Below are 14,163 nucleotides of genomic sequence, written 5' to 3'. Positions count from 1 at the left end.
GGGTCATGCACTGTGACAGACAACATACTGGACAGGGACATCAGTAAGACAAAGCAGGCAGAAGTAAAAACTACCCCAAGCTGTTCCTGGTCTCTTAACACATGAGCTCTGGAGCAGACATGGAGTACCCTCCTAAGAAAATACAAAACAAAAAACCACAACAAACCCCACAGCTTCTTGGCTTACATCTCACTGAGCTCTTGCAACAGTAGCACAGGCCAGTCTGTGGCTCCAAGAGCTCAAGCTCAATCCCAAAAGCTCCAAGTTTGGCTGCAAGCCCTGCTCGCAGCATCCCCAGCTGCCCCTCACTCCTGATCCTGCAGGGCAGCTGCAGTTTCTCCACAGGGTGCAGAGGCTGTAGCAGGCAGGGCAGCACAAACCAAGCCTGGGAAAGGAGGAGAGCACTTATCTTTGGGGATTCTGCTCCCTTCTGGCTCAGCTCTCCAAGAACATGCTGGCACTTTTCACAACTCCCTGCACAAACCCACTGCCAGCACGGTCAATTAAGACTCTGCTCTTTAATGTACTATTTCCTCCAGCATTGCACTCCCCAATGCTGAACACAATACAGCACTGCTTTAAAAAGGTATTTACACACATCCCAGCATCACCCCCTTGTCAGCCCAAGGAGCAAGGCCTCAGCCCATGCTAAGACCCAACCAGGGGAAGTCTCTTGCAGCCTTCCTGGCAGAATGGCAGCAGTGACAGAGGGCAACGGAGCTACTGTGGTGGTTTTGGATTGGTTTTGGTCGCATCCCTGATGAAAGAACAGCATGGAGATGGGAGAGGGTGTGGATCTATCCTCAGCCAGGGCTAGAAGCGCTTCATCTGCCGGCGTTCCTGTCGGCGCTGCTTCTTCTCGTTGGGCTCCTGAGCAGCAGGGGAGGACTCAGCTGTCAGCCAGGGCCCCAGGATGTTCACCCACAGGAGGTAGAGAGCACGCCCCGGAGCCTGCAAAACACACGTGGCACAAACCCAGTCACTCTGGGGCTGGAGGGCTGCTCCTCCTGAGGGAGACAAAGCAGCTGCATCTCAGGGTGCACAGAAATCAAAGGCAGTGGCAGGCATCCAGAATGAATGGCCTGATTTCATCTCATGGCTGAGGAACGTGCACAGCACTCAAACCTCATACACGGAAATCCCAGCATCAGGTCTGAATTGCCCAGAGAGATCCAACAGTCCAGACATTCCACCTCTCCTTCCTTTGGAAACACACCCACATTTCTTTGAATTTATGAGAAAAGCAATCCAGATGGTCTCCAGGGGACAGCTCAGTCTAGGCTGCCCTCTGCCAGGCCAGCTAGAGAGGAGTTTGTGGGTGAGGACTGAAATGAGATCAAGGACTGAACTGGGATAACCTTCCATGCTCCCAAAATTGCCTTCTGTACCTTTGTGGGATATCCTCAAAGCAAATGTGGGATTTTTAAACTAAGTGGAGACTTTTTTTCTCTTGCACAAGCAGTTTTAGCTTGTGAGACACTTGACAAACATTTCAGGAGCAGGAGTTTGGTGTGTTAAGGGGAATGAAAGCCTGTAGCATTTTATCTATCCAGAGGCACAGTGTCCAGCAGATCCCAGCCTTGGTCCATGCTGAATGGCTGAACAAGCCAAACAAAAAGGAACTGTTTGTTACAGACACAGAAAGACTCTGTGTACCAAGATAGCTTTGATCTGCCTCATGTTGCTTGTTGCCCTTTCATGGGACCAGAGGGTGCCATGAAAGGGCAAAGGCCAGCCTAGTTTTTGTGTGGTTGACCCAGAGGGACCAGCACTTCTTTGCCTTGTGCAGCCTCATTTTTAAACAAGATTTGACAAGGAGATTAAAAAACGTATCAGAAAATGGTTCAGGCCTGAAACAGGACACTGAAATGAAATGGATAAATAATGTCCTCCATCCTAAAGACAGGGAAAGACAGCAACAATACAGAGCAAGATGGAAAACAGTAGGAGCTGGAGCTTACCAAGAGCCAGAAGTACCAGATGTAGAGCGAGAAGCAGCTCAGCACTTGGACTATAGCTGTCAGCAGGATCACATCCTTGAGGTGCCTGAGGGAAGAAAAGCAAAGCATTAAGCTTTCAATCCAACCCCTGCCAAACAGGCAGCTCCTCTGCCAGCACAGTCTGCACTGCCTCAGGGGAGCGACCCTGCCCAACCCAGGGACTGTCCCTGCAGCCCTGCTTTGCTACACAGTTATCTAGAAGAATCGAAGCAGTAAACAAACAACAACAGCAAAATACTCTGATGAATCATCTAAAGAGATGATCTCCCTCTGAAAAAACAACACTGAGAAAGCTGAGGAATTGCTGGGGGTTGGAAATCATCAGCAACAATAACCACCCCTCAGCCCCAGAGCTGAAACAGCAGCCAGCAGGGCTGATTTGACACCTATAATGACATAAAGTGTAACTCCTGAACTCCTGTGCTGAAGGGAGCCATGAATCTTCCCCGTGCCATTTCACAGGCTGACAGACACACTTGGGGTCACTGAAGGACAAGCACACCACAAGCTGAGCTGCAGCAACAGACTGCTCCTCCTCCCCTCCTGCTTATCTGAGTCCAGCCCTTCCGTGCCAGCCTGAGGCAGAGATGAGAGCAGCTCCGGAGAGGAATGAGCTGCCCACGCCTCAACCAGCACCCTCGGGGGATCTGACACCCAGGAGAGGTAAACAGGGATCAGGTTTTCAACACAAGCCTCGGGGCGTGCCATGAAGGTTTAGAAAAAAGGCCAACTCTCACTCTGGTTAAATCATCATCTGCTGGAGTAAAAAACCCTTGAGTCACATCCAAGAATGGAGACAAGAAAACAAAGGCTATGGCATAAACAGCATGGACTCAAGACACTGCAGAATCCACCATCAGCAGCTCTAGCACAAGACACTGAGGGTTCAGTGACCTCTGGCATTACCAGAGGGCACAGAGGAGTGAAGGCAGAGCTCCCACCAAACCCAGCTCTCCCACGATGGGCCCTCCTCAACCCCAGAGCAACACAAAGCATCCATTTCAGAAAAATGCCATGAAATCCACAGTGTTCCAGAAAGAGCTCCAAAGGAGCAACATTAATCAGCTGCAGACACTCAGCTAAGAGGCTGAAAACATCCACTGCTTTCTGAAGTACCTGCTAGCCTAGGGTGGTCCCTTGATACCCAGAGAGGTAATTTAGAGGTACCTAAATTAGATGTAAGGGTACAGGTAAGGATGGGAACTTCAGCTCTGAAGACTTTGTTTTTAGAGCTCTGCCTCCCCCTGTGTTTTGACTCAGATAAGCATTAATTCATTTTAATGTGTCATAAACCTCACCCCAAAGGCTCAAGCAGAAAAACCTCTGTGCCTCAATAGGAAGAAAGACATCTGCATCCAGGGCTGCAGCATTGCTATGGCTGTGCCTGTCACCTTTTCAGAGGGTGCTGGGATCCCTGTGCTACCTCCTGTCAGTCATTTCCCCTGACAGCACCATCACACACACACACACACCACAGAAAAGTTATCAGGCACTCTGTCTCAGTGCTTTGTGCAACTCCAAGAGGCATCTCCCACAATCAGCACACCCCAAACACCAGAGTTCTGTATTTCCCCTCTTTGACTGTTCCACATTATCTCACTAAAAAGGCATTAAAAATATTTTGCAATTCCACTCTAGAGAGCCAAACCAGTGTAAAATGAGAGCAAAATACTCAGCTGACGAGCAGGGAAATGAAGTCACTATGGGATGAAGAGGGGGTAAAGCACCCAGCTCACACCCCCTCTCCTCCTGGCCCTTGTCTGAGGGTCTTATACCAGACACCTGAGTCACTCCTGCTGCAGCCAGAAAAGGCACCATTCCAGCAACCCAAACACAATATGAGAGCTCATCCTGTGCAGAGACAGCAGGTTCTGTTCCCCACTGCCTGCTGATAACACCCTCAGGAAAAAACCAAATTTAAATTAATAAAACTATATACATCAATATATGACCCTGACAGCCTGAGAACACCTGATGCAACACAGCTGGAAGCAAGGCCCCACTGTGCTTCTTCAAAAGCCTGGCAGCAAGGGAAAGACAGAGATAAACCTAGAACTGCAGGCCAAAGACATGGGAGGAAGGAGCCAAGGAACCCAGCACCTCATTGAGCATACAATGAAGATCCTCAGCAGAGGCTGAGGGCAGGGAAGACAAAGAGCACAGCTTGATGTGTCCACAACTACCTGGCAGTTTTCTGTAACTAGTTTGAGGCTCACTGTTGGAAAACATGTAAATCTAGAAGGTATTTCTGTACCAGCACTGGTGTCTCCTTATTTTATTCAGCAGTGCTTTGCAGGAATTTCTGCTGTGTTTCCTGTAATACTGTGGCATTCCTTCACCAAGGAAAAGACAGTTACAGTGGCACCAAGAGCACTGGACAGGCAGACACTCAGTGCTGTCTGCAGAGGGATATAAGGAAGCACAAGCATGGGGGACAGAAATGGCTGAAGAGGTGACAGGAACTGGCTGAGACAAAGGCAAGAATTGCTGTTGTGTAGAGCATTTCAAGACATGGCCAGTTTGCAGCCAGGATGGTGTAACTGGCTGCATGTGCCCTTCTGCTCTGTCAAGCATTACTTGCTGTGCTGGTTTAAAAACCTACCACTGTCTGCTGCAGCAGTGTTTGTTAACTGAAGGATGATTGTAAACTACTTCTGCTGAACTTTGTGATCTCTTACCTCTACAGCTCAGCCCTATGGACAGAGACCATGTCAGGCTGACACACCCACACGGTGACTGCTTGACTGGGGAACACCAAGCCAAGTGTTCAGGTTAGACAGTTAAGGACACTCTGAGAAAAAATGGCTACAAACTTCCAGCTCCCCTGATGCCCAGGCCAGTGGGCAAGCTGAGGAGGGAGCTGAGGCTCAGCCTTCTCCTCGGGAGCCTCTCCTGGCTCTGCGTGCACGCTCAGGCAGCAGGTCCTGCTCACCTGGACTCGTGCGGGTGTGGACACTCACTCTGCCATCCCCTGCTCCATATTCAGGTCAATTCCCCCGTCGGCAAGGCTGCCATCGTCTGTGAAAGACGGCTTTGCCATGGAGTTCATGGACCGGTAGCTGGTGCCGTAGACCACCAAGCTGAAGACGAACGCGACCTGCAACAGGGAAGCCGCTGTCAGCCGCGATGGCCACGGGCCCGGGGCCACGAACGAGCCCCAGCCGGGGCAGAGGCGCTCGGTGCTCACCCACGTCCAGGCGGAGGCGGCGGAGGAGAAGATGACCAGGTTCACCACGGCGTATATGGCCTGCGGAGAGAGCACGGCACGGCTTTCCTGTCTGCCCGCTCCCGCCCCGCCCGGCCCCGCGCCCCGGGCCCTGCCGCCCGCACTCACGGAGGCTCCCAGGATGATGCGGAGGTAGAAGCGCAGCGTCTCCCGGTTCTCCTCGAAGATCTGCTTCTTGCCCTTGGTGCCCGCCTTCCCCTTGGGCTGCGGAGCCAAGACAGGCGGTCAGCGTCTCCCCGGAGCCCCGGGCCCCGCAACCCCGGCCCCGCACTCACCGCCATGGCCGCGCCGGCTCCGCGCTCCGCTTCCCGCGGACGTGACGCAGCGGAAGCGGCGGGACAGAGCCCGGGGCGGGGCAGAGCCGGGGCAGAGCCGGGGCGGGACAGAGCCCGGGGCGGGGCAGGGGCGGGGCAGAGCCGGGGCAGGCGGGACAGAGCCCGGGGCGGAACAGAGCCGGGGCGGGGCAGAGCCGGGGCGGGGCAGAGCCGGGGCAGGCGGGATAGAGCCCGGGGCGGAACAGAGCCGGGGCGGGGCAGAGCCGGGGCAGGCGGGATAGAGCCCGGGGCGGGGCAGAGCCCGGGGCGGGACAGGCACAACCCGGGGCGGGCAGGCCGCGCCCGCCTCGGGCCGGGAGGGACGGCACTGCCCCGGATTTCTCCCACAGAACAGCGAGGTTGGAAAGGGTCAGTTGGTCCAACCTCCGTGCGGAAGCAGGGTGCTCCCAGAAGGTGTTTTTTAATCTCTCCAGTGAGGGAGACTCTGCACTCTTTCTGGGCAAGCAAACTTGGAAGGACTTCACTGTGCGAGTAACAACGCAAAAGACAGAAATTTTGCCCAGCACGTGCCTGGGACCATCCACAGTGCTCCCAGACTTCCTAGGCTGGAAATGGCCTTAGCTGTGGGGAACTTTGCTCTGAGCCTGCATCTCAATACCAGGAACAAGATCTTGCCAGCCATCCTCCCAGCTCCTTCATGCACAGCTCTCACAGTGCTGCCATCCCACCCTTACCCACTCTGGCGCCTTTTGACCCTCAGTCAATCTGAGCCCACCCCCAAACCTCTGGAAAGGACGCGGCTCCGAGTTCTCCACAAGTGTTTATTGTGCCAGTACACAGGAGACAGAGGCACGGTTGGATCCAGCTGTGGCTGGCAGCACAGCAGCCTTGGGAGAAGCTGCAGGCACGAGGAGGTGCAGGGCGCTGGGCGGGGGCTCTGGGCCGGGGAGGAGGTAGCTTGTCGTGGTGCAGCAGTGCAGCAGCACGGCTGAATGTGCAAGTATCCGCCCCAGGCGGGGAAGGCACTGGAATTGGCACGATGGGCAGACCAGCATCTCCTTCTTACACCAGCCCCAGCTGAATGGTGCTGGGAAAGGGGGCTTGTACCCTAAATACCTCCATTCCAGGACGGCGCAGAGGGCTCAGCAAAAACACCTTTCAGCGCAGGAGGGACCTGGCAGGGCAGGCACACTGTGCCCAGGAGATGCCATCTGCTTGACAAACTTAATGGAAAGGTGTGTTCCATCCTTTTTCTAACCACTTTGTTGTCCCCTACACTGATGGCAAAAGTGAGGCAGTGCAGATTCGTACCTTTGTAGTGTTACTCCCCCTCCAGCTATCCCAAGGCTACCTGTACCTTAATTCCAGTCCACATCCTTGCCCTCTCTGCCCAAAGCCTGGCTGCAGTGTGGGGGAATCAGTGCCACCATAGAGGGGTTTGCCTGTATTTCATCTCACCTCTCCATGTCAGGGGGGCAGAGCAGCCAGGTCACCCTCCTTAAACAGGAGGCTAATGCTTGGTGGCTCATTCCCATGCTCTTCAGGAGGGCAGGACACAGGCAGGGAAGGGTGGGACCCCCAAGCCCCCAGCCAGCACCTGGCCTGTCCCTTTGGGCCAGAGATGAGAGACAGAGCCTGGAGGGAGGGGCTTGATTTTGAGGGGCATAGAGGGTGGGGACAGGGCACAGGGAGGAACTCACTGCTCTGTATGGCTGAAGTCATAGCAGAAGTTTAAGTTGCTGGGGGGCTTTGGGATGGGAGGGGGTTCGTCAGGAATGCTGATGTTCTCCAGGTCCAGGAGCCGCAGCTTGAGCTCCATGGACAGCAGGACATCCAGGTCTGTTTGTGTTCGCTCACTTGTCATCTCCTTGCCCAGAAGAACATTCAGCCCATCTGTCCAGAGGCAGAACTGGGGAAGCAGAGCATGTGCACCTCTAGCACCAGCCCTGGGCAGCCAGAGCCCATCTCTCCCTGCTGCGGCTTCCACCCCCCAGGGACACACACAGCTCACTCCCCTGACTGCTGTCCCCTAGCAGAGGCATCTTGGGCACTGTGTGCCACCCCAGTGGCCCCCTGGAGCTCACCTCATACCGGGTGGGGGCAATGAAGTTGAGGCAGTATTCCTCCACATCATGCACAATGGAGAAGGCCAGCTCCAGGACATCCTGCAGGGACAGCACAGGGGGGTAGCTGGCTTCTCAGCTGGACTCCTCCCAGCCCTGGTGGGGTTCAGAGCAGGAGCTGCACCCAGCCTCCTCCTCTGTACTCCAGGAGAGCCAAGAGGTCTCTGTCCATGAAACCACACAACCTGCCACCATCCACCCACTCCAAAAACCCATCCCCAGCTGGACAGGATAGGGTGAGAGGTGCTGACCTTGTTCTGCTTCCCAGAACTCTTCTCCTTTGTGTGTGGACACTCCTTCCCCACCAGCAGCATCTTCATGTCTGCCACAGGAACTGGGAAAAGTGGAGGAGCTATGAGCTCACTCTTCCCATCCCTCTCCCCCTCCTTCAGGTCCCCTGTGCCCAGAGCCCAGTACAACCCAAATGAGAAGACTCACAGCCATCCACAGCTTGGGGTGGGGAGGGTCAAGCCACTCTGCAGCACCCTTTGAAAAGCCAGCCTGAATTCCCACAGTTCCCAGTCCCACAGTACCAGAAGACACTGGGACAGCCATGCAGCAGCCAAGCAGAGGGTAATTCCCACCTTAAGACAGTCTTAACCTGGAGGTTACCAGAGGGTTCCCCTCCCTCCTTCACACCCTCTCTTTCTCTCCATCACCTACTTTTCTCTGGCAGGCTCTCGATGGGGGGAGACTGCACCCCCTCCTCCACATCCCCATAGTGCAGCACCTTGTGGTTGGGGGACAGGCGGCAGTACCACAGCTTGTCTGCAGCAGAAGAACCATGAGAAATTCTCAGCCTCCCCTTGCAGGGATGCCCTTCCCAAGGGGGATGGAGCTGCCCCCTTATCAGCACTCTTCATTTCTCCCAGCCCACGGGTTTAGCCCATATCAGCTGTCCAGGGAGTTGGGCATTTTACTCCGACAGATTAACTGGGACTTCACCCTTGGCAGGGGACATGGCAATAAGCCCCTGCCCCCCTGCCAGCCCCCCCCCCCCCAGAGCAGGGCTCTGGCACCCACCCTGCCTGCGGCGGCTGCTGATCTTGCGGAAGAGGGTTCCCTCACAGAGGTGCAGCAGGCGCTGCTGTCGGATCAGCTCCAGGAGCTCCGGCTTCAGCTTCTCCCGCAGTTCCCTGGGGTGAAAGCCAGCAGAAGAGGAGCACAGCCATTTCAGCAGGCCCTCACTGAACTCCCAGCCCTATAGCATTGTCCCTGCCTCAGGCTGCCATCACAGCCCCACTCCCTGCCCATGGCCCACTCACAGCACAGGCACAGCCAGCGTCTCCTCCTGGTGCAGCCGTTCTGTCTGCCGCAGCTTCAAGATCTCGCTGTAGTTCAGTGCGTTCACTCTGGTTTTGAACAGCTCCAGGGATGTGGGCTTGAGGGACAAGGTCCTGGTGATCTGCTCCCGCACCACCTGCATCACCTGCCAGGCCCAGGACATCAACTCCAGTTTGGCAACAATCTCCAAATCCCTGAATTTGTACTCACGTGCAGGGAAGAAGCATCCCCCCTCACCTTGTCAAAGTCCTCCTGGGTTGCTCTCATCTCCTTCCAGGTTTTGTTCACCAGCTGGATGCAGATGCAGAATAGCTCTTCAAAGAAATGATCCTGCCCGAAGAACATAGGGTAAAAGGCCTGAGCCGTCTCCGAGCCTGTGGTGAGAAGAACAGATGAAGCCACACTCCCCAGTTTTTCGAGAGGATTTCAGTGTCCAGGGAAACCTGGGTATTTCCCAGCCCCACATCCCATTCTCATGCTGTCAGCCATGCCAGGACAAGACCTGGCAGCTTGTCCCCCAAGCAGGAGGGCAGGGAGAAGGACAAGCTTGGGCACACGTACATGGCTCTCCAATGTGCAGGATCTCGCAGAGGATCAGGGTGAGCTGGATGCTGCTTCGAGCAAAGGGACATTCGTGTTTGTCTTCCCGGCTGCTGTTCTCGAGGACAAACTGGAGAAGAGGGCCATGATCTCATGTTACATGGACTTGGAGGGCTGTCCCAACAGTAGGTGTCACACATGCCACTCTGTTCCTGCATTCCTAGTCAAGCTGTCCCCCCAACAGGTGAAGCCATCTCTAACACAAGTGACCCATTCTTCCCAAAATCCAGCCCTATCCTTCTCTTTCCCTTATGGCAGTGTGGGATCTGGTCACAGGCACTGCAGGTTGGAGCATGGCTTATGCCCTGCTGGTTTTGCCCAAACTGCCCCAGTTTGCTCAAGGCCTGGAAACCAAGCTGTGAGCAAACCCCTAAAAAATTATGGGGACCCTTCAGAGGCACTGGCCTCAAATGGTTTCTCCTACCCACAGGAAGGATTTGTCTCCATCTGAAAAACCAACAGGACACTTGCCTGGGTGTGGCCAAGGACAGATCACAAAGAAAGGAAAAGAAGGTGGAGATCCACCAGCACTTCTCCACTAGGGAGTTTCTGGGAGAGCACAGCACATACCCTGCTGTAGGCATTAGGGGTGTTCCTGGAGAAATACACCATGTTGTCCAGGGCAAGGAGTCCTGGTGGGGCACGGCGGAGATCCTCTGCTGGGTTGCTGTTGTTCTAGGAGGACACAAAGGATGCAATTTAGCAGCTGCTGCTTTGTTCTTCAAGCAGCTGTGTCTTCCCAACACACCCATGGTGTTTGCCTTTGACACCCAGCAGCTCCATAGCACTCTCTGTCCAGGAGTGCCTTGGGAGCAGCAGGGAGGTATTGCATGGTCCATCATCACCAACAGGGGCACCAGGCTGAGGGGAGCCATGAGAAGGCGCCACCAAGGCCATGTGGGGCTCGTGAGGGGATGCAGGGGGAACCCACCACAAAGCCCAGCTTGCGGAACTCCTTGGCGCACAGGGACCGCCGGCGCTCGGTGCTGAAGGTGCCAGCAGGCACCTCGCCCTCCGACTCAAATGCAGCCTGGCGCAGGGACTGCAGCAGATCCCGCTCTTCCTGGAGAGGAGGCAATGCCAGTGAGCCCCACAGAAGCAGGTTCTCCCAGGGCAAACCCAAACGTGTTGGGTTCACCCAAATGTGAACTACTTCCACAGGTGGAAGAGACCAGGTCCAGACTTGCAAGGAGAGTACTCCCAGACCTGTGAGTAGGGATCCATGGACATTTTCATGCGACGCTCGCACAGGTTGAGGCTGACAGACTGCAGCACGTACAGGTAATGGGCCATCTCATCCCCCAGTGGCTCGGAGCTGTGGATAATGTTCTACAGGAGATCATGAGACAGAAGGTTCCCCCGTGCTGCTGCTTCCAGTCTAAACACAGGACCCAACAGCCAAATCCCAGCAGGTCCTGCTGCTCAAAGGGGTGTTGGGAAGTGGAAAACTCCCCTTGGGGTTCAGTAAGATCTGTGTGCACTGAATTGCAGGTAGATGAGGGTGCAGCCCTAGGCACATGGGTGCCAGCAGAGCAGCACCCACAGGCATTCTCAAATAAGGGGTATGGGGTACACAGGCAACCCAGCCACACACAGTCACCAAGGGTTGGGACTCATGGGACAGGGCCGGGGCAGAAAGGACAGAGAATGAAGCACAGAGCAAACCCTTGCACAACCCCAGCTTCTCACCTTGTGGATAAACTGTCTGATGTTCTTCTCCCTCAGGGTCTCCATCATATCCTAGGAAAAAAAAAAGTCTGCGAGACATTCCCCAGCTCAGCACATCACCATTTCCCCCCAAAAAAAAGGATGGGGCAGAGTGAGGACATAGACTTTAAACATCTCTGGGCACTTTTTGCAGCCCTGCAATTCCAAAGACCACAAACCCCACAGCAGAGGACCCAGCTGCCCAAGGTCGCATCACAGGGGGGGCCCACCCTGAGAGCTCAGATGTGCCAGGGGCTGGGTCATCACAATCATGGTGCCACCACTGTGATACTTCTGTCATTTGAGACAAAAAGTGCTGATAGCTGAGGGCTCTCTCCCAGTGCCAGAGGCACCGTGGTGCCTGACTCTGCAATGCCACCACCCTGCCACGCTGGCCTCACCCGCCGCTCGGCGTCGGTCGCGCTCAGCAGCAGCGCAATGAGCAGCGCCATCGCCTTCAGCTGCAGCTGGGCATTTGTCCTGTGGGAGGAAGAGCAGGAGGATGTGAGAGTTGCCAGCTCTGAGGCTGGGGGTGAATGGTGCTCTGGCCTCTCCACTTACACCTGCAGGTGGGTGAGAAGACGGTCCAACGTCACTTCTTTTCTGACCACCTCAAAGAAGACGCGACTGGTAGGCACCATATTCTCCAAGATAGACAAGGAGAGCTGCTGGATAGATGCATCCACTGCATTCATGGTGACATAACTCACTATCTGTGAGACACAAAACCATCTGTCAATAGCAGGCTGAGCCTGAGGCACAAGGATAACAAGGAATCCCACAGGCACAAAATGTGGACTTTGTAGAAAACTCTTACCTTCTTGATGAAGACTGTACTAAGATTTTCCCAGGAAACAAAATCATGCTCCATCAGCTCTGTGAAGGCTTTGAGGGTGTGAGCCAGCATCTCCCCTGTACTGGAAGGACACATGAACAAATGCAGTGAGGATGGCTCCAGATACCCTACTTCCATCCTATGGCGGTGTGTGCACTTGAACCTTGGTGGGCATGTTAGAAACAGCTAGAGAAGAGAGCAGTGAGCAGGAGAAAAGAAAGAGACTGTTGGGTAAGAAAACAGACTCTCACTTAGTCATCCCAGGAACTTGACTTCCCCAGGAAGTCAAGGCAGGGGAAGTTCAGTTGTTGGAAAGCTGCATCACCATGGTACAAAGATCACTGCAGACAAGCCCTCAGGAAAGTTGAATCACCCCATATCTCTCCCTCTACTTCCAAGAAACATGTGCTACATTGCCTGGTTCCACATTCTCTGTGTGACAGGAGCTCAGAGGAGCTGCACCATCCTGAAAGAATTACACAGGCAGTGGTATTTGGAAACCAAGGTTTTCTCAAGCTTCCTGCAGATCTCTTGCAGCTAAAACCTCAGGGCAGAGGGATCATTCAGGGTGGCAGGAATGAAGAGCAGCACTAGAGGCCAAGATGATTGCAGCAGGTTTCCTGGTAGCAAACCCCACGAGGCTACAGATAACCCAGCCAGAGAAGGGATTGAAATTTCAAGTCTGGGCACATTCACAAGGAGTCAGGACTGCATATCTGTGGGGACCTTCCCCTGGCTGCCAACATGCAGGGACACAGCCACAGTGCAGGTACCAACAAGTCAGGAACACAGAGTCCACTCCAACGCCCAGCTTGGAACTCACACAGCATTAGCAAGGGAGAAGAAAAGTCAAGAACTGGAAGGAAAGTCCTGTCCTGATACTCACTCATTCCCTTCTTCCACAATAGAGTAGATTTGCTTCAAGCCATTCCTGCTGATGAACTCTTGAGCAAAGGTAACATCCTGGGAGAGGCTTGCAAGCTTCTTCAGTGAGTCAGTCCTCACATCCACATTCTTGCTCTGGATCCCGATATACAACTGCTCTGCTTCTTGGTCCTACCAGGAAGGAAAGAATCAAGCCAAAGGGGCTCACTGAAAGACAGCAAGAAGCTTGAAGGTGGCTGTAAGAGCTGAAGTGCAAGTTTTGGAAGGAGTCTTAGGCAAGAGCAGCCCCAGTAAGGAGCTGGATTAAGAAACAGAGCCACCAGAGCAGAGACCAGGTGGAGCTGAGGATGGAGGTCAAACTGGCATGACACCAAGAACACTTGATGAGTTGGCCCCCGCATTCAAAGCATTTCAAGAAGATTTTGTTTCTCTTCAAACTCCCCCAAGCTCTGCCGAGGGAAAATGAAGGCAGAGACACATCTGCCTGTGTAATTTCTGCTGGGTCTGAGGCACAGCGAAGAGCCAGAGGCAGTCAGAGGCAGGGGGCTCGGAGCACCCCACTGCAGGGGCACGCAGCGAAGGAGGAGACAGGGGGGCAGAGGGATGTACCGGGGAGATGGTCAGCCGCAAAATGCTCCCGTTCTTAATGTCCCTGCGGTTCTGTAAGGGGAGAAAGAGCCGGTGAGGCGGTGGGCGCCGCAGCGGCGGGCCGGGGCTGAGGGGTGGGCGCCTCACCGACTCGGTGATGTATGTCTGCCGCCCGTCCGCGTACTGCAGCGCGTAGCGCTCGGCGTTGGGCAGGCTCCACCTGCGGCACGGGCACGGGTCACAGCCGGGAACGGGTCACAGCCCCGCTCACGGGCTGTCACGACCTGTCACGGCGCGGTGGCCGGCAGCGAGCGCGATACTCACGTATCACAGACGTCCTTGAGCACTGAGGCGAGCGGCTTGGTCTGCGGGAAGGAGGCCGGCCGTGAGCTGGGCTGGGGGGCGCGGGGAGGGGCGCGGGGGTGTGCGGGGCAGTACCTGCTGGAGCTCGATGAGCTGCGGGATGGCTCCCACCATCTGGATGGCGATCTTCACCACGTCCTTGGGCGGCGGCATGGCTCCCGCACCGCCGGCAGTTCCGGGTTGCGCCGCCGCCGCCGCCTCCCCTCACGAAGGGCCCGGCCGCCGCTCCGCGGCCTGTGCCGCCACCCCAGCCCCGGGCAGGCCCGGCCCCCTCACC

The 14,163-nt window shown here is 55.3% G+C and overlaps 2 protein-coding genes across 2 annotated transcripts; both read right to left on the bottom strand.

Moving 5' to 3' along the window:
* Positions 1-503: 503 nt before the first annotated feature.
* On the bottom strand, positions 504-5,596 carry TMEM208 (transmembrane protein 208). The gene is made up of 6 exons (XM_079316452.1): positions 5,502-5,596; positions 5,335-5,430; positions 5,188-5,247; positions 4,961-5,097; positions 1,962-2,046; positions 504-951 (listed from the first exon to the last, which is right to left on the bottom strand). Exons 1-6 carry the CDS (start codon positions 5,505-5,507, stop codon positions 814-816), a joined length of 522 nt encoding a protein of 173 aa, XP_079172578.1. The 5' UTR covers positions 5,508-5,596; the 3' UTR covers positions 504-813.
* A 452-nt stretch (positions 5,597-6,048) lies between these two features.
* On the bottom strand, positions 6,049-14,069 carry ELMO3 (engulfment and cell motility 3). Its single transcript, XM_079316368.1, has 20 exons — positions 13,962-14,069; positions 13,848-13,888; positions 13,671-13,743; positions 13,545-13,595; positions 12,937-13,106; positions 12,033-12,132; positions 11,777-11,928; positions 11,617-11,695; positions 11,198-11,248; positions 10,715-10,837; positions 10,440-10,571; positions 10,079-10,183; positions 9,470-9,578; positions 9,146-9,282; positions 8,890-9,053; positions 8,648-8,760; positions 8,288-8,392; positions 7,876-7,958; positions 7,586-7,666; positions 6,049-7,410 (listed from the first exon to the last, which is right to left on the bottom strand). The coding sequence occupies exons 1-20, from the start codon at positions 14,037-14,039 to the stop codon at positions 7,198-7,200; spliced, it is 2,160 nt and encodes a 719-aa protein (XP_079172494.1). The 5' UTR covers positions 14,040-14,069; the 3' UTR covers positions 6,049-7,197.
* Positions 14,070-14,163: the final 94 nt, after the last annotated feature.

This window comes from Erithacus rubecula (genome assembly GCF_903797595.1).
Source record: "Erithacus rubecula genome assembly, chromosome: 12".
NCBI lineage: Eukaryota > Metazoa > Chordata > Aves > Passeriformes > Muscicapidae > Erithacus > Erithacus rubecula.
The sequence above is the reverse complement of the archived record's forward strand: the minus strand, read 5'-3'. Positions and strand labels throughout refer to the sequence as shown.